Here is an 18,451-nt window from a genome sequence, read left to right on the forward strand (position 1 = left end):
AAAACTAATTGGCGGGCTAATCGGGGCTCATAAACATTATGTTGTTTAAACAGATCTGCTTTCATTTTTAAGGTTTACTCGAATTCAATTACTATGATTATATAACAAATTATCATTAATGGGCTCTAATTAATAAAATGGCTTGAATTTTCTTTGTGAGGGCTTTTGCCTTTGACAGGGACCATTTTTCATCTCATAAGGGTTGCTCATCGATTGGACTTCGTGACAGCCACCGGGGCGGGCGTGGTAGTGGGCGTCCCGGGCGCCGGCCCTCACCCGTGTGTCCTCCCGCAGGGCCCGACGCCGCGGCACGTGCAGATCATCATGGAGAAGCTCCTCCGGACCGTGAACCGGACTGTGATCTCCATGGGGCGTGACTCCGAACTCATCGTAAGTGCTGGGCCTGGCCGGGCTTCGCTGTGGCCAGGAGCCCCTTTCCCAGGAACAACGTTCCTTCTTTCCCGCCGGACGTCCAGCCGGCCCTTCTCCGACCGTCTTTGGAAACTCGGCCTCCACGTACGGATGGGGTGCTGGGCGTGTGTTTACCTTTTAAAATGGGCTCATTTTCCACCACTTCAGAAGCAGGTATCGAGATTGGCGGGTGAGCCAGCCAACATTTCAGAGATGAGAGCGTCCGGTTCTATTTTGTTACCACTTACATTTAGCGAAGGGTGTGCGCGTTCTTTGCCGTGCTTCTTCTTCGGGCTGTTCCTTTCCGCGTATTTGCACTTATAACGCCGTGAATAAAGTTTTTTCTGACAGACCTTACGAACTGGTGGAGGTGCTCTAACTCAGCTGTTTTATCTTCACTCTGACGTGTTGTAGACGTTTCTCCTATACGGATCACCGAGGCAAGAAATGGCATTTTTAAAAAAATTTGTAAGACTAAGAAAACTTGTATCGTGGTGCTTTCATCCCAAAGTTCACTGCGTCTCTCCTCACCCCCGTTATTCTTTGGTTCGATTCCTCTGGCAGAAGATGCACACAGAGTTGGTTTTCTTTCTTCCTTTTCCGGTACCTGCTACTGTTTAATGAAGTTTCTTCATTGGCATTTCCAACTCCTCATGAAAGAACAGAACATGCCGCCAGTTGCCACCGGCTGTCGATTGGCACAGTTGTCGTCCTCGTGTGGTTTTAACTGTCCCTACACATCCTCCGAGTGGACAGAGCGAGGTGGCCCAGCTGTGTCCCTCTGACCATGAAGCAGGGACGCGGTATTGCCCTTGGGACGGTGTCACATGGTGGACGGAATGGCGTTTGGCTTCCTGTCCCCCTTCTAAGCCCCTGTGGGGATGGGCTGAGTCGGCCGGGCTGTGGACACACAATCGATGCCACCCACGGGGCCACGGTGAGCGCGTGGCGGGCTCCCAGGTGAGGCAGCGCTGCCTCTGGTCAGGGGCTGTGCTCCTAGAGTCAGGGCCTGCTGGCCAGCAGTTCAACTGGGGGAGGTGGTGGGGGAGCCCCTAAATGTTGGCACGGGTCCTTGGAATTGGAGAGATTGTAACCTGTGCTCACAGCTTAGTCAGTAGATGTCACGCAGGTGGCACAGAGTGTGGCGTCTCTCAGACCGTGGCGTTTGGAGGCGTGTGGGAATCTCTCACATCTTGGGCAGAAAGGTTACAGTGGCATTGATGAGAGCTGCCCCTCACCAAGCCCTCGTGTATGTGCTGGCCGCTGTGTGTGTGCCTCCTGTGTGCACCAGAGACCCACAGGAGGCTTCCCAACACCACAGAAAATGCCCCGCAGGGATGAGACAGTGCTCTGCGTCCTGTAGCCGGCCCGGCAGCTCTGGTGTGCAGCCAGGTTTGGTGCCAGCACCGGCCACGCTGTCCCTTATGAAGGGCGGAGGCCACGGACGTGGGCCTCAGCGGGGCTCCAGGGTTTCTGAGAAGACCCTGGGACACGCCCAGGCCGACATCCCCAGTAGGAGAGCGGCCGTCCAGGGTCCAGGCTGGGAGGCACCTCTTCAGGGTCACCAGCAGTCCCTCCCGTGGGCCAGAGCCTGGGACAGCCCACAGGTGGGACGGTCAGACCAGGAGCTGGGTGCCTAGTGCCTGAGGGCTTAGAGGCAGTTGTGTGGTTCCAGGGACCCTTAGGGCATCCTTGGGGACAGTTCTGGCACTTCCTGAGGAGGGTTATGACAGTGAGGACCCGCACCAGTCCCACCCAGTGGTGCCTCCCTCCTGCTGAGTAGTCGGCCCCGGCCCAGGCAAGCGGCCCACGTCCGGGCCCGCTTCCCACAGCGCCCACCTCTGCAGCAGAAGTCTCGGGAGCAGGGAGTGGATCTGGGCCCCAGTTCTGACCCCGAGCTGATGCCTCCCGACTCCAGCACCACCAGTATCTGTCCCCGGAATCTGGAGTCTCCATGTGTCAAAGCAACTAGGCTGTTCTGGGAGAAATCTCAAAAGCCAGCTCTGCATAATCCCTGACTGCTGCACGGGCAGTGCCAGCCTCACGATGCTCTCAGGTCGGGCGTGCGCCGCTGAGAACTAGAACTGCTAAGAAGGGCCTTCCAGTCACCACACATCCCTCGTGGTGGCCACAGGGTGGGAAGATGCTCCCTTGCAGGCTGGGCTCGACCTTGTGCCCGACCTTGAGCTCGTCTGTGGGTTTAGGCCCCAGCTGCTCCTGGTCGGTGCAGCCGCTCTGTGCACGTAGGTTAGAGGGAGACGTGGGCCGGGGGAGAAGTGTCCCTGAGGAGGGGACAGCAAACTTGACCAGCGGGCTCCTGGAGTGGAAGAGCCCAGGATATGGCAAACGGGCCTGTCTGGGGGGTGGCCCTGACGCCCCACGTGTCACCGAGGTCTCTGTCCCGATGTGCAGGTCGCTCCCTTGTGCGTCAGTGGAAGGGAAGTGGCGTCGCTGCGAGTCAGCTCCCAGGGCCCAAGTTACCCCTGAAAACGGCTGCAGAAACGACGGCGGTAAAAATGTTCCCTTGTGAGGGACTCCGCGATGTCGGCAGCAGTCGCCCCAGAACCGCGGCCTCTGCCCCCCGGGGGCTGGTGGTGGGCAAGGCTGTCCGGGTCTGGCACGTCCCTGTCTCCGCGTGTACAGGACGGAGGAGTGGGGCTCCCAGCACAAGCCTTCGGAGTATCGGGGTCGGGGGAGTTCTAGGTTCCCCGCCGCGTGGTGGCTGTGCACCCTTTCTCTCCGTGCATTTCCTTCCAACACTGTATCCGAGCTGGGTGATCGGCACACATCTCGTGCTCGGGAGAAAGATGGGCCTCAGTCCCGAGGATCACGTGTGCATTTTGTAACAAATAAAACTCCCTCGGCAGGTGCAGGAATGGGGCAGGGAGCAGGCCCCCCCCACCACCGGCAGAGAGGCCCCTCGGGCACCTTGCCACACGATGAGGAAGCCGTTCCCTCCTTGTTCAGAGCAGTCGGGCCGGTGGAATCAGCAGTGAGGGGCTCCCGTTTGCGTTGTCCGACTTGAGAGTTTATTTTTCTCTTCCCGTGTGACAAGGGCCCCAGGCCCCCAGTGGGGGCAGCTCTCTCAGCCTGCGGGTACGTTCGGAGCAGGCGGTCGTGGTGGGTTAGGCGCTCTCCTCTGGGCATGTGCCTACGTCCCCGCCCCATCCCCATCCGTCCCCGTGTGGGCGACTTGGCTGGAACAGCCCTTGTCTGCAGGGCGCCTTTGAGAGCCCGGGAAATGGGTAACACAGGAACAGTCCTTCTGTGGTACTTAGCTGCTGCTTTCAAATGATCAGATTTACCTTCTGTTAATGGGTCATTTAAAAATGTAATTGAGTGAGAAGGACTTTTAAAGATTTTTCTGTGGCCTGGTTACACCCCAGAGAACTTAAAATTACCAATTCACTGAAAGGAAAATGGGGGTCTCTCGAAGGAGACGTTCCTTCGAAAATTCCCAGAGGCAGGCTGGGGGTGGGAGGCTCCCCGCCTGGCTCCCCACTTGTCTCATGACCTCCCGACCTCCCAACCCCCTCGGCTCAAGTGCAGGCAGGTCTGTTTCCACTCGCAGCACCACCTGCTAGGGCCACGGGTGGGGTGGGTTTCCTCGTGACTGCAGCGTCCTGGGTGGGGAAGACACCATCTGTGAGAACCCAGCGCTGTCTTTGAACTTGGCTGACTCACACAGAGCCACAGCTTCCTCACTGGGGAGAGCGTGGTAAGAAATGGCCTCTCGGCGAACAGAGCCCTCTTCCCAAGACTCGTCACCAAATATTTTCACGATGACGTCTCCACGCAGGACCACTCATTGTGCACTGTCTATTCTGATGGGGTCCCTGGAGCAGTGTGCTTTTGAGAAAAAAAATGCTATTAGTATTATTTGCAAAAGAGCGTGATACATTATAAAGGTTTCAGACGGACAGCGTCTGGGTTTTCTGTGCTGGTGCCATCCACAGCATCCCTGGCGGCAGGCCGGGTAATAAATCTACTTACAGAGCATGTGGCTTTCAGGAAACCGCCTCACCCGGGTGCACCTGTCAGCTGCGGTGCCTGCAAATTCACTCTTCTTTGGTGTGCGTGCAGCGGTTCTCCCTGCCTTCCTCGTAGGCCTGTGGCCCTGGCGTTCTTTCCAGGGAAGGTCACTCACTGAAATCACTGCAGAGGAAATGAAAACCGCCAGGTCGCTGCCTGAGTGAGACAGGCTGCAACCCTCGTACATCCCTCCCGGACGCGAGGGTGCCCTGCCCTGACGGCCCAGCTGCTCAGCAGGCTCCGGGCGCCTTCACAGGGTCCTCTCCTCTGGGATGCGTGCCTCCGCAGGGCGCAGTGAGTCAGCGCTGACCCACAAAGCCGGATGGTGTGTCTGAGCCTGATCGCGCTTCCTCCCAGTAAAGGAGCCTGAGGCACGGGGCGGGTGGGGGGGGGCTTTCAGCCCTTTGTCTCGATAAGGGAAGGTGGTCCCTGTGCAAAGCTGCTCCCCAAAGCTGCCTGGCTCAGTGAGCAAGTTGCTGCTAAACCTGCTCCGGAAAACTCGGCCCCCAGTGGGGAGGAGCTCTGGGCCCCAGCCCTGTGTCCTTCTGGTTCTCACCATCTCTAAGGAGAGGCAACAAGCAAGCGGCCCCGCGTGGGGGGGTGTGCTCTGAGCTGTGACCCAGGGCTGTGCGTCCGTCCCCTTGCACCAGAGGCAGCTCCCCGAGGAGGGCGGCATGCGAGGCAGGGCCCTTGTTCCTGCCCCAGATTGGGGGCAGCCTGACCCTGGCCTGGTCACTGCAGACCTCAGGTCTCCATGGCAACGGATGCCTCGGCACCCTGGCAGGATGTATGGGAAACTCCTGCCGACTTCCTGGGCTCTTTCAGAGGTAGTAGGGCCCTCCCGCCCTTGCTCCCTCCTGTTCCTGCTCTGTGGAGCTCGGGGAGGGTCTGAGGTCACAGGGGCAGGGCACAGGTCCCCACCGCTCCTCAAGGCCGGTGACACGCTGCGGCTCGGAGTCCTTTGTCGTGTGGAGTGGCTGGGAAGAGAGCCTCTGCAGCAGCAGGAGGTGGCTCACGGCAGTTACAGAATCGGACCCTGGCTGCTGCGGGGGGTGCACTGGGTCCCGCACCCCAGTCCGCACCTGAGCCACACTCCTCCCCAAGGAGCGGCCAGCGCAGTGGGAGCCTCGTCTCAGCCGCCAGTGGCCCCTCATCCTCGCAAGCAGACCCTGGTCTCACAGTGACTGGGGAAGAGGGTGCGGGTCTTCCCCGTCCTGGGCTTCCAGGCAGAACTCCTCCTGGGAGAGGGCTCAGCACCAGGCTGGTCTCTACATGAGAGGTGGGCTGCTCAGCCAGGCTGAGCTGTGGGTGTCCCAGCCAGGGGAGGGAGGAAGGGAAGGGGTGGCAGGTCCCCTGGGGCTGGGGCTGGGGCCTCATGGAATCTGGGTGCTTAGAGAGAAGCTGTCTCTATGGGGCCTCGGACACCGGGGTGCGGTTGTCTGAGGTTCCTCACAAACTGGGTATCGGTTAGTCAGTCAGTGACCCTCCTGTGGGCCTGTGTGGTGGGTGCCGTGTCCTCCAAAAGCCACCCCAGGGTGTGTGGTCTGCTGAGCCCAGTCCCAGGCAGAGTTGGGCCCCACCCCATGCTCAGCCGGGCCACCCAGTGGGTTGTGCCCCCGCCTCGGGGTGGTCTTGTCTCCCGGAGCCTCGGTGAGGCGCCCCCCAGCGGCGCTCCCTGCCTGGGCCGTCTCGAGTCCCCGCGGCGACGGACAGAGTTCAACAGCCACACAAAAGGGGCCTTTCATTCTTTTATTTAAAAATTAATAAAGAACTTGGTGACAAGTATAGTAACTTAATCGCTACACGTGATGCCATGGGTACATGTACATATGAGGGACACTGTACTTTTTACCTTGATTTTTGTATCAGCGTTGGTACAGAAATCTTTCTAAGATGAGAAACGTCACCTGTTAGTGATGCGTCGCCATTAAACTATGAAACGCCTTTGGAAATAGTTTCCGTTCTGAAGACAGTTCTTTAAAAATGGGAATGAGTCTATCTCCAGTCTCCCTTTTGGACTCTGAAAATGTGTTTATTTATTTTTGTCTAGACTGCGTTCATCCAGGGACGTTATTTTGTTTACTAGGGTGTCCCCTTGTGTAGGCAGATTTATAGAACTAATTAGAAAGCTGCTTATACCCTTATTTCAATTTTCATGGAGAGAGTTGGGAATTCTTAAAACACAAGGAGAGATAACTTGTCGCAAACATTTTTGTGTGACTTTAGTTAAAAAACAGTAGAAAATACACGAAATGCGTTTTTTAAACTTCACGGTGGCACGAACAATGGCACTCCCTCCCTGGGACGGGCTTATTGCGTTCATCTTTCTCTGCACAAAATGACTTCTCAACGCTTTGTACGGGTGCCCAAGGACTTGCATCCTTGCCCAGTATCTCCACAAAAGATGCGTGTTGTTCTCTGAATGAGAGCGTATGTCTGTGGCATAGCTTGACTGACCCCTAGAGAGTGTGTTCACACGGGAGTCTTCTCATCTATGTCAAGTTCGGACCTGATTGCCGATCGCCACCAGGTCCTTGTAGAATCAAAACCCTCGGAACTACAGCAGACGGGCTGTTCAGTCAGGAGGAGTGTGCCGGGCAAGAAACCGTTCCTCTCTGCCCCACGGAGGTGGGGGTCTCTCCAAGGGGCGCCACGGTGGCCTCTGCTCCGTGACACGTGTCAGTGCTACATTAGATGTGAGACTCTGGACAGAAACATGGAGACTAGGTTTTCTCCCATGTTCACAGACTATTCAAAATTTAAGTCGTAGAAAAAAAAAAAAGGCAAAACGAGGTCCCTACTTCCTATTGTGAAAAACAACAATTGATAGACAAAGTTCAGTCATAGGCCAGAGGGGTTTGGTTTCTATAAAAAGATACTTGTTGCAAAGGAATGAGTGAAAAAATAAAGGAACTAAAATTTATATTGTAATGTGTAATCAAAAGAGAACTCAAGTGTCACTGCTTGTTTAAAAAATACCTAAAAACACTTGATTCACAGCTTCCCTATCACTCCATGAGTACAGCCCATCCTCAGCTCACTGTGGGTGGCCCCGAGAGTGACAGTGGCAGCTAAGCAGGACACACTGTTTCTCTTGGAGGTGGTCGGGTCTCCCCGGTTGTCACAAAGCTCAACAGAGTGTGCAAAACCCCTCCCTGCATTCAGGGTAATGACCAGGGCTCCCCGGTCAGCCCACAGAGACATGCCTGTGACAGGTTGGTGACTGTGTTATCCTTCGCGTATCTCTCTGTGTGTTTTGGAATTCTCACCAGAATGTATCATTTGGCCTTTGGGTATCAAAGGATTAAAAATGAGATCTAAGAAAGCTGAGCGTCCAATAGTTCTGACCCTGTCGACTTGCGGTGATTGAAGGCATGTCCTGACTGGGGGGGACTGTTGGCTGCTGGCCACCGGGACATGAGCAGTAGACATGTCCCAGGTCTGAGATGCGGGGGGTGCTCCGTCCGAGGTGTCGGCGCAACGCGGACGTGGGGTCACTTGGCGTAGCGTTACAGCACAGGAGGGCAGACACACACAGAGTCACGTTTGAGAGAGGAGGCGTGGTCTCCGACCACTGGAAAAAATTGTGCTTTCTCCGGAATTGGATGTGCTGCAAACTGCACTCGCCCCCTGCTTATTTGCAAAATGAGATGTAAAAATGAAGTTCTTTGCAAACGTAAGGCTTGCGTTTTCTTCTCATTGTTTCTTTAAAAAAATAAAGGCTTGAAAATAACCACGGGCTCTCAGCTGTGTGCAGGTGACGGTTGGTGAGTAAGACCTGCCCGTCCGGGCTGCGGGCAGGGTGCTTCCGGGGCCTCTCCGACTACGTGGAACTCCGTTTCGGATTTGACGTCCGCGTCCGTCCGCACACTGCAGGGGACAGCTGGCAAGTTGCGGCCCCGGTGACAGCTTCTGGTGACGGTCAGTGGGCGCAAAGGCCTTTTTGGTAGCAGGGGAGACTCTGGGGCGCCCGAGTCAGCCCCCGTCCCCTTGCTTCTGTCTCTCGGGGAAAGGGCGGACTTGTCCCCAGTGGGTGTGACAGACGGGCTCGGAGGGCAAGCCCCGCGAGCGTTAAAGGAACCAGAGTTTCCATCGCCCGTGCTTTTTGGATTCCGTTTTGGATTTTTGCTTGGGAGTCGAGGAGGCAGTCTCCTGCGAGTAAGGCGAGGGTGCGACCTGAGTCTCCTCCAGCGAGTGGAGCTCCCTCAGGACGGGCTGCAGTTTGTCTTCCTGCTGCTTGAAGTCCAGCTCCACACTAGAAGGGAAGGAGAGGGACGGGTTAGTGCTCGGCCCTTCGTATGTGAAGGTCCCCTTCGGGGACACAGAGTCTGGGCGACCTCCCACCAGGGCCAGCCACCATTCCTGTCGTGTTTATGCAGTAAATCCGCAGCTCCGTGGTAAGGCACCAGCTAGAGTACATGTTAGACCCGTGTCCTGGAGAACGGCACTTGACCCTTGTGCCACATGGGGGTCAAGGGTACCGGTCCCCCTCGTAGTTGAAAATCCTGCATATGACTTTTGACTCCCCGAAACCTCAACTCCTTACTCATAACCTGCAGTTTCCCAGAAGCCTCACTGATAACACAGTCCCTGGACACCCATTTCGTGTGCCGTGTGGCTTTCATGCTGGTGAGCGAGAGAGAAGGAAGTGCTATTTAAAAAGCATAAGGAAGAGACAATGTCTCTGTGTATTTCTTGAAACACAAAAAGAACCCTGATGAGTTCAAACCTGTGTTGTTCAGGGTCGACTGCATTTCGAACAGGTTTATTGTCTTGGGAAGGTAACTTACTTGCTTTCACTTTGAACCTCCGAAGGTTCGTCCTTGCACCTGTTGGTGTCCGAGTGTGTACAGCCATGCATGGTGACGTGTCGGTCGGCAACGAGCCACGTTCATGGTGGCAGTGGTCCACCAGACGGCAGCGAACATTCCCACAGCCTAGTGACGTCCTAGCCTTCGTCACGTCTGGGCACCACACACTTCTCGAGTGTGTGCGGTGACGATGGCGTGAACAGTCTGCCCGGCCCGGCCCGTCATATAAAACAAGTGCATCACCCACAACCATGCACAGTCCACGGTGCTTGGGAATGGTGATGAACAACCGTGTCACTGGCTTGGGATGTCCCACGCCGTTCTTCCCACGCCGTTTTGGAAGGCGTGCTTGCTCCTTACGAAGAAAGCGCTTCCTGCGAAGCGGCAGTGTGTTGCTCCGGCAGCAGCCTCACCCGCCTCGTGATGCTCCTGCTGCGGCCTTTCCTCTGCTGCTGGGTTTCACCTCGTGGTGTTTGGTGCGGAGCGCGCCATCGAGGCTCGGAGCCCGGGACCGACAGGCTGGACCGCTTGGCCTCGGCGGGTGGCGGGCTGGGCCACTGGGGCGCGTCCACTGTGCACTGTGGTGTCCGCACCACAGCACAGGGGCCCCTCGACACGCTCGCCATACCGCATCCCCGTCACAAAGTGCTGCGTGACAGTGACATGTTGAACAGAAAAATGCGGCACACGAGTCAGCCTCCGGCTTGTCTGCAGACCGCACGTGGCATTGACACTGAGGAGGTCACCAGAAGTCTCAGCGTCTGGGAGTCACCTTGGCTCGTGCCAAGTCTCTGAAAGCTCCATCTGTGCGCAGCTTTTCACAAGATCACAGAAGTCCCGGTTTCCCCCCAAAACAGTCCAGACAGGAAAGGGGCTTGAGGACGGTCTGTTTGTAAAGTCTGGCCTGTCTACACACGGGTGCCGCTGCAACCCCCAGGATGGGGACAGCAGGGCGTGCTCCCCGAGTTCGCTGCCCAGAGCATGTTCCTCGGTCGCTGCCAAGGGCAGCTCTTCAGGCAGAAGCGTGGTGTTTGCTGGAAGTGACCTGGACTTATCATTACGTTGCTGAGGCCTGTGTGCACACGCGTGACCACGCACGCATGAGGACCTCTGACACTGCGTTGGAACGATGGGATGGAAGACATTATTCCAAGTATGTGCTGTTTTTTATGAAATTTCTCCGAAGAAGGGCCACTTGCCCGGAGTCTCCCCTTCTCTTCTCTGCCATGAAAGGTCCACTGTTGACCTCCCAGCCGTCACCAACTCTGACCACTCCCCTTGGCTTTGGGAAGCGACCCCAGGCCCAGTGTCATTTTTCCGGGATGACCCGGGCCTCAACAAGCCCGGCGTCTTTTCTGCGCACCTCCTCGGCACCCTGCACTGAATCTGACGCCGCATCACACCAGGCTTCCCAACCGTTCTGTTCCGTGCCCCTTCCGTGTCTGGTCTGGATGCCAGGCTAAATGTCAGTAGGTTCACTAAAGGTTCAGCGCCAACGATAATACACGAGCTCATAACATTTCCTATCTAGGGAGCCGTAAACCATTTATAAACATGAAGTCCTATTGATTTAGAGGACCATTAATCCTAGACAAATTTTGACATTTTGGAAAGACAGAACAGCCAAGCTGCATTATCTGGAGTTCTAAGAACAAGTTCAAGACCCATCTAATGGACCATTTTATGTTTCATACCCACAGTTCCGTTTTTCCTATTGTCAAAGACTCTAATATTATGGAAAAAATTAAAAATGCTGTCAAGAAGTTTATGGCCAGTTGCCTTCTGCTCCCAAAACAAAGATTAGCGTCTCCCTTCCTTCCCAGCGGGTCACCTGCGAGTCACGCTGCAGGTCAGGGATGGCGGCAGCAAACCTCAGGAACTCACGTCAGGCTGATCCAGGACACGTGGGGAGGGAGGCGCGGTGCCTCTAGGAACAGCGGGGGGCAGTGCCGCATCCGTGAGCACTCCCCTCGGCTCTGTCAGCTGGGGCTGTGGAGAGGCAGGCTCCTTCTCCTCCCCGGACCTCGGGGGCAGAGCGGGCTCAGAGGAGTCCCTCATCCCGCTAGAGCTCAGTTTCCTTCACTCCAGGGGATGAATTTCATCATTACTGCCCTGACCACCTCACTGAGTGAGCTGAGGATCTCCCCTCCACCCCTGCTGGAGGTCGGTGGAAGAGTTTTCTGAGCTATTAGATGGAATTCAGACGTTATTTCATCTGTGTTATCAGCTGGCCATCAGTTTTGTAATGGGAAGAAGGGCCAACAGTGATCAAGATAATACCAATAAAAGGACCCTTCCCCTTGGATGTTTGACAAGAAAAATGAGCCCCTTGCCCTGGATCCTGTGAGATGCTGCATCCAGTCTGGTACGTTAGGGACCACGATGGTTTTGTCAGGGTATGTGGTCAGTATCGAGAGGGCGCCCTGCAGACCACAGCCATGCCAGAGTCCTGGAGAGGGTGTGAGCTTGATATCGGATCGGAGGGCAGGTGCTGGCGCTTCTTAGGCTAACACCACAGGCTGCGTACCTGTAATTATTGACTTCCCATTAGCAAGTGCGTCTGGACTACTGTCCTTAACCGATTTATCTCGCCGGGAACCACATAATCACAGGGAAATCTAATCTGGGCTCTTGTTAACAGAAGGATGGACTCAGCTCGACCTGTCGAGCTGATTTCTGCTTGCGCTCCTCCCTGAGGTGACAGAGAGGCAGCAGCCTGGAGGGCGGGTCTTCAAGGAGGAGCGTGTGTGGGGCGAACGCCTGATGGGAAGCACCTGTCGTGGGTCGCAAAGCCACCCTGCGCTGTGCGCCCCCTCCCCTCTGTAACTTGCAGGCGGCCGTGCCCACTCTGGGAGGAGGCGTGTGCCCTGGCTGGCGCACTGTGCACACCGCACCTGGCCCTCGGTGGGGGGACAGGGTCTGCTCTGCGTTCTGCCGGGCGGCTTTTCTCACAAGGGCAAGAACATACGTGGTCACCGGGCTGCATGCAGAGCGGATGGCTGGCCAGAGAGGGTGATGTCCGGGGGTTGAGAGTGTGGCCCCCTCTGGCTGACACAGAGCTGAGGTCCCCTCAGTCTCAGCAGCCAAATGGCCAGGAGAGAGCAGCTGCAGTCCGGCTCAGAGCAGAGGAATGAAGGTGGACAAAAGCCACTGGGGCCCCCTCTTCTGTGTTGCACGTAGCAGGTGGTTAGTCCAGTGGGACCCGGGGTGGGTGGGGGGTGCTGTCTGGCCGAGAGGAGACCCACTCTGGGTTTTACCACTGATCTCCGATTGACCTTGGGCTTGGGGACAGGCCTTCTGCACACTGCCTGGTCCACCATGTGGCTGCCCCTGCTGAAGAAGTCGCTGCTCTCTTCATGGCTGTTACTCTGTCCCTTGCGGGGACACCTGTGCTGGCTCATGGAAGGTCTGGCTGGCCACTCCTCACCCCTGTGCCCCAGGAGCATTTTGCTTCCTCGTTTTCTGGCCGCCTTCTGAATGACCCTTCACTGTCTGGTGTCCCTCTCGTCCCTCCTTCTCGGCACTCACCACGAGCGATTCCGTGTCCCCATGTTTTTTCGCCTCCCTGCCCCGAAATGCAGTTAACCAAGGACGGTGCTGCCTGTGCCCCAGCTCCGACGGCAGGGCCAGACTCCCGGCTGAGGCCTCTGCAAAGTGGATGGGGGCCACAGTGCCAGGTCCCGCGCCAGGCGAGGCTGAGTCAGAAAGACAAGCCCTGTGGACAGTCCCTGCCCGTAGTACTTCCCGGGTCAGAAAGGGACCAAGGTCACTTACAAGAGTGACACGTGTATTAAGCACGTCTTACACCACAGTCCTCGTGGGCCACGAAGAGTACACATTGTCATCAGAAGTGGCCACTCACTACCGCATGTCACCTGCTGGTTCGCTGCCGTCCCTGGCCTCAGCTAAGAGCACACGGCTTCTAGTCTTTGGTCAGGAAGTGTATTGTGGGAGCTTCCTACTTAACAAGCAAAGGTTGGGATGTGACCCCCGGTAATGATTCATTAGCGCCCGAGGCCAGCTGCGTGGCGGCCTTGATGAAGCAGAGGAGAGGCGCTGTCTTCCCGAAGGGCACAGTCGCTGCGGGTCTTGTAACTAACGGTAGGGATTCTGACATTTCACGGGGATGTTTTAAATTCTGGCCGAGACCCGGCTGATTACTCTGAATCAGCAGTACTGTTGTCCGTTACATCCTGCTTCCAGTCCCTTCCGAATCGGGAGGCTGGCGCTCGCCATTCTCATAGAAACGTCAAGTCTGAACCCAGGCCGTTCCGCTGCAGCCTTTTTTAAAACAGTAACCGCCTCAGTGAAGGGGGGCGATGTCTGGGTTCCTGGTGTGCCCCGTCATTCCCCTCTGATCCTGGGTCTGAACAAGGTGACTCACAGGCAGCCTGAGTCACCAGGCTTGTCCACCCAGAGAGTGACCAGGGTGGGCTGCCGGCAAAGGCTCGGCCGCCTCTGAGCAATGACACCGTCGGTCACTTGCCCTTCAAAACTGTTCTGAGATACTCACAGCTTTGGCAGGGAGTGTGGATGACAACCCAAGGAGGCTGTGCTAAGGACAGCTGAAACTCCTGTGTCCTCTAGGGTTTTGTCACGCCGACCTGGACCCGCATCGGGCCTTCCCAGTTGGTCTGGTCCAGAGGCAAAGGGATGGCATCGTGGGGGGAAATGCAGCCATGTCAACCACCCCAGAATTCCCAGATGCCCAGCACAGCACTCTTGAGGCTCGGGGTCCCAGTGGACAAGGCAGCAGGGAGGTCACTGCACCACCCAGGAAGGGCCGCCCGTCCCTCTGTGAAGGGACTCCGCGGTGGGTGTGGAGGCCGTTTGCAGGAGGAACCAGAACGTGCAGGGGCAGGCTCCCTTTGCAGGCTGCCAGCAGGTGTGTGTCCCCGTTCAGGTCCTGTGGGTCCCCGCCACCAGATCAACAGGCCCACGGCCACACCTGAGACGAGGGGGTCTCTCTGAGTAGTCGTGCCTTTTCCCGCTTTGCAGAAGGGACCCTGAGGGATCTGGGTGCTCGGTTCTGCTACCTGGTGAATCTGGGCTCACTTCTGGCAGCTCCTGGGGTGCTGGCCACTCGCCGTCCTTTGGGAAAAGTGGGCCAGTGGCCCGTGGGAGGGGTTCATGCAGTAGGCTGGTAGTCTGAGTGACTTCTGGGTTTAGAACCAAATGCATTTAAATTAGCTCAGTTACACTGGTGAGCGTCCTGATGCACGCCTTTCTGACCACCTGCGGGATGTCCCGTGGGCATGTGCTCGTCCAGCTCGCTCCGAACCTTCACAGGGACTCTGCGAAGGCAGCTCACTCCCGCCGGCTGCCTCCCAAGCTGGGGCCGGCCTCAGCCCCCACGGTCCCAAAGCCAGGCGGGGGGGGGAGGGGGGACAGATGTCTGGCAATTCGCCTTCTTCACCTGTCTCCTCACCGCCTGACGTTAGTAAGACAGGTGACTGTGTGTCCGTGACATCCCTTCAGTCGAGATGCAAGGCCCCTCCCACAAGAGGAGCGCAGTGAAAAAGCCCCGCTCACGAGGCTTCTCCATAAACTGCTCTCTCTAAAGAGAGCGTTTGTAATGGGTTCTTTCTTTAAATTTTTTGTTACTCATTCATTTATTTTTTAAATAGCAGCTTATTTTTTGTTGCATTTTTTGTTACGTTTTAACCCCTGTACGTTCCCTCCCCTCCCCCACAATCACCGCCCTGAGGTCCGAGTCCTTTTTCCACTTCACTTGACCCCTCTACCCGCTAACCACCCCCCCCCCCACGTAGCCGTCATCTGCTGTCCATCTGTGAGCCTGTCCCTGTTCGGCTTGTTAGCTCAGTTTGTTCATTAGACCCACGTACACGTGGCACCAGGTGGCAGTTGCCTTTCTCCGACCGGCTTCTTTCACTTAGCGCAGTGTTCTCGGGTCCACCCACGCTGCTGCAAAGGGTAGACTCTTTCCTTTCTTACGGCCGAGCAGTGTGGCGTTGCGTAAACGCCCACAGTTGTTTTCCCCACTTCTCTATACTGATGGACACCGGGCTGCTTCCACATCTGGGCCACTGTGAGTCGCACTGCAGTGACACAGGGGTGCTTGTGTTCTTTCGAATCAGTGTTCTGGGTTCCTTTGGAGAATTCCCAGAAGGGGGGGGGGGAGACTGCTGGGTCGAAAGGCAGACACCTCTTCTTTCAGGGATCATGTCTGTAGTTTGTCCTTGGTTCCTGGCACAGAAACTTGCCGGGTGCCGGCTTTTCCCGCCCCTTTGCGAAGAGGGGAGAACCAAGCCAGGGGGTGTTGCTGGGAACCCCAAGCTGCATGCCGGCACTCTCGCCAGACCTCTGCCCGGAGCCGGCTCCAGCCAGGCGGGCGTCTGCGTGGCCCCCACGCTGCCGCCACTGCCGCCACTATGGACCTGATGGGCCGATGCGGAGGCTGCGTTGTGCACTATCAGAGCTCAGCCGTGCCCCTGGCCTCTCCCTCCAGGAGCCTGGGCTGGTTGTGGCAACTGGAAACATCTCCCTGCAGACCTTACCCAGTGTCCCCCGGGAGGCAGCCTCCCTCTGTGGACGGCGCCCGCCGTAAGGGACGGCAGGGTGACACCGGTGCTCCAGTCTCTCCTGTGCTTTCTTCTCCGGCTTGCGGGCGAGGTCGCCAGGCCAGCCAGCACTGTGCTGGGATGTTCCGCCCCCTCAGGGGTGTGTGGGGGTCCGGAGTTCTGGGGGTTCGAGCCCTTTGCTGTATTGAAGACATTCACACGCTGTCTCCACCGTTTTGATAGAAGACAGACTGGAGATCGTTCGAGGAGGCGCTTTGTGGGCGTATGGGAGTCCTTCACACATTTTTAAGCATATAACTATCCAGCCAGAAGTGGTCGTGATAATTGGACAGATCAACAGAACTTGTTCTTCAGGCCTCATTTTAAAAAGTGAACTTAATCATAACATCTCTTGTTGCTCTTGTGGTTTGTTGCTGAAAATTACATTTCCACAAACAAACAAAAAAAACACCGTAGCCTCCAAAGGCCACAACCAGGTCTTGAAACCCTGCGTTTTTGCCGAGAACCGACCCAGGCTCTTGCCTGGTAAGGTGTCGGCTGTTCTCTTGGTGACGCGAGGAGTCTAAACGAGCTTCACGTGTAGACATGGAGACCAGCTCTCGGGGCTGCGGGTGGGGGTTCTGCCCCTGAGGACACACACACCGGGGTCCTCGTGAGCTCCCGGGAAGCACTGCCCTGACCTGGGAGCCGCCTAGGTCGCCCACGGTGTTCCGGCCCACCCAGTATGGGGAGGGCGGGCACCACCTGGAGGGGCTGCCAGCCATTGATTCCGAGGGAGCAGGCCATCAGCTCGACCGGCCTCCAAGACCACGAAGACCCATGTGCCACACTCGAGGTAAAGCTCGGCCACGACCCACCATTCGACCCCTGGAACTGAGCACCTGGGGGCGCTGAGACTTAAGGGTCTGGGAGGGCCCTTTGCTGTCTGTCAGCTGCAGCCACCCCGCCTGGCCCCAGAGGCCCTGCACCACACACAGCACTTGTCACTCGCAGCAGGAAAGCGGGAAGAGGAGACGTGACATACCTGTAGATTATACAAGCACTGTTCCTGCAGGTGTCGCAGTTCGCAGTGTCTTGCCCAGTCCGATACGAAAGCCTACAAGATAAGAACAGGAGAGCGTTACACGTGGTGGCCGTGGCCTCGGGCCCATGCAGGGCAGACCCCTCACATCCTCGCGTCCTCAGGGCCAGCGCTCGTCACGGTGGCGGGAACGCGTGGACGGGGTGCCCCGGTCTGCTCCGCCTCTGTGCTTGTACCCCCAGTGCGTCAGCTACAGCTCGGACGATATTTAAATTAAATTTGGAATGTGAGCACAAGCCCCGGGATGAAGTCAGTAATCTGGTTTTGTGATCAGCAGAGGCACCGGGGGATGTTTCTGAGCAGCTTTACATTTACGGTGCTTGACGGAGACGTGGAAGGAGGGCCACGCGGCTCCGTGGGTTCCAGCCCTGGCTCTGCCCTGCTGCCCCCCGGGCTCCTGGAAGGGGGGTCTGCAAGCTGCCGCCCACAGGCCCAGCCCCTCTCTGGTTTTGCCCAGCGAGCTAAGGACAGGATTTATGTTTTTAAATGACTTAAAAAAAAAACATCAAAAGAATAGTAATATATGGAGCACATGAAAATCAGTTTGTGTCCATACGTGAAATTTTAAGATAATAAAAATTACGTAAAACTTCTGTGTGAGAAGTTACTATTCTTGGTTCGCAAACCCCAGACCATTCCCGCTGGCGCTGCGGAGCGTAGCCCTGGGGCCAGGCGGGTGCTGCCGGCTGCTCCAGGCTCCGAGAAGGCCCTCCTGGGGTGGGGGAGGCTGGCTCTCCTCTTGCCACAAAAAGTTACAGGTCTTTATTGGGAGTATATTGTGGAAGGTTTGTAAACTTAAAGGCTTGGTGACCAGGATTTTCCTGGCCAGGCCGTGACTCTCTCTCAGCATGGTTACCCCAAGAAGCTAGTATGGGGGTGCATTCCTAGAGTCGCTCCTAACCACATAGGCTGGCCTTTCCTCTCTGACATTTTTGATATGCTGGTCTGTTTCTTCTGAATGTTAGTTACTCAGCGCCCAGGGACAGATGTGAAGACCAGAATCGGTTAAATGTGTGGCAGAAGAAGCTTGCCTCTGATTGGCTTATCCACACTGTGGGGGCAGAGCCCTGTTTATGGAGTCGCTCCGCAGGGTGACAGTGCCCGCGGACGGCTCTCTGCCCCCACAGACCCTCAGTGTTCCCTCGCCCTCCCGTGCGTCACGGGCTCTGAATTGAAAGTAGCTGTTGTTTTCCTCTTATAGTTCATGTTACATAAACATTGGACAGAGGGTTTTTTGCTCCAGGCCTCGCTGTCCCAGTGAGCTCTGCGCACTGGGGCTCGACCCTCCAGTGCTGGGCCTCTTATTTATTGGTCAAGCGTCCGTGTTCTGCCTCGGGTCACCTGTCATTACCAGTGGCCCATCCTAGTTGAGCCAGAGTTGCAGTGTGGTGGCGTCTGTGCTGACCTTCATCCACCATCACTTGCCTTTGGGGGCACTCTGAGACCTGCCCTTGGCCTTTTCCTCTCCCCTTGACTTTGTTGGGGGGGGCTCTGGAGGGTCCCATGTGTCACCCCCCTTCACAGCAAGCCCCAGGGGTCCATTTCTCCCAACCCTCCCACCGGACTCCCAACGT

At 56.7% G+C, this 18,451-nt stretch overlaps 2 protein-coding genes across 4 annotated transcripts in view; one reads left to right on the forward strand and one right to left on the reverse strand.

Moving 5' to 3' along the window:
- The window catches only part of DOCK1 (dedicator of cytokinesis 1), a 364,555-nt gene that overhangs the window by 147,477 nt on the left and 198,627 nt on the right, over positions 1 to 18,451 (forward strand). For both annotated transcript variants that reach the window (XM_053668427.1, XM_053668428.1), the window contains exon 27: positions 295 to 390. In XM_053668427.1, the coding sequence (XP_053524402.1) occupies positions 295 to 390 (96 nt within the window). The remainder of the gene's footprint in view (positions 1 to 294; positions 391 to 18,451) is intronic.
- The window catches only part of INSYN2A (inhibitory synaptic factor 2A), a 47,684-nt gene continuing 35,428 nt past the window's right edge, over positions 6,196 to 18,451 (reverse strand). For both annotated transcript variants that reach the window (XM_037159104.2, XM_037159103.2), the window contains 2 exons: positions 16,821 to 16,892; positions 6,196 to 8,698 (listed from right to left, as the gene is read on the reverse strand). In XM_037159104.2, coding sequence (XP_037014999.2) covers positions 8,515 to 8,698; positions 16,821 to 16,892 — 256 coding nt within the window. In that variant the 3' untranslated portion in view covers positions 6,196 to 8,514. The remainder of the gene's footprint in view (positions 8,699 to 16,820; positions 16,893 to 18,451) is intronic.

Source organism: Artibeus jamaicensis, unplaced genomic scaffold, assembly GCF_021234435.1.
Source record: "Artibeus jamaicensis isolate MK-2021 breed Jamaican fruit bat unplaced genomic scaffold, CSHL_Jam_final contig_490, whole genome shotgun sequence".
In the NCBI taxonomy this organism is placed as follows: Eukaryota; Metazoa; Chordata; class Mammalia; order Chiroptera; family Phyllostomidae; genus Artibeus; species Artibeus jamaicensis.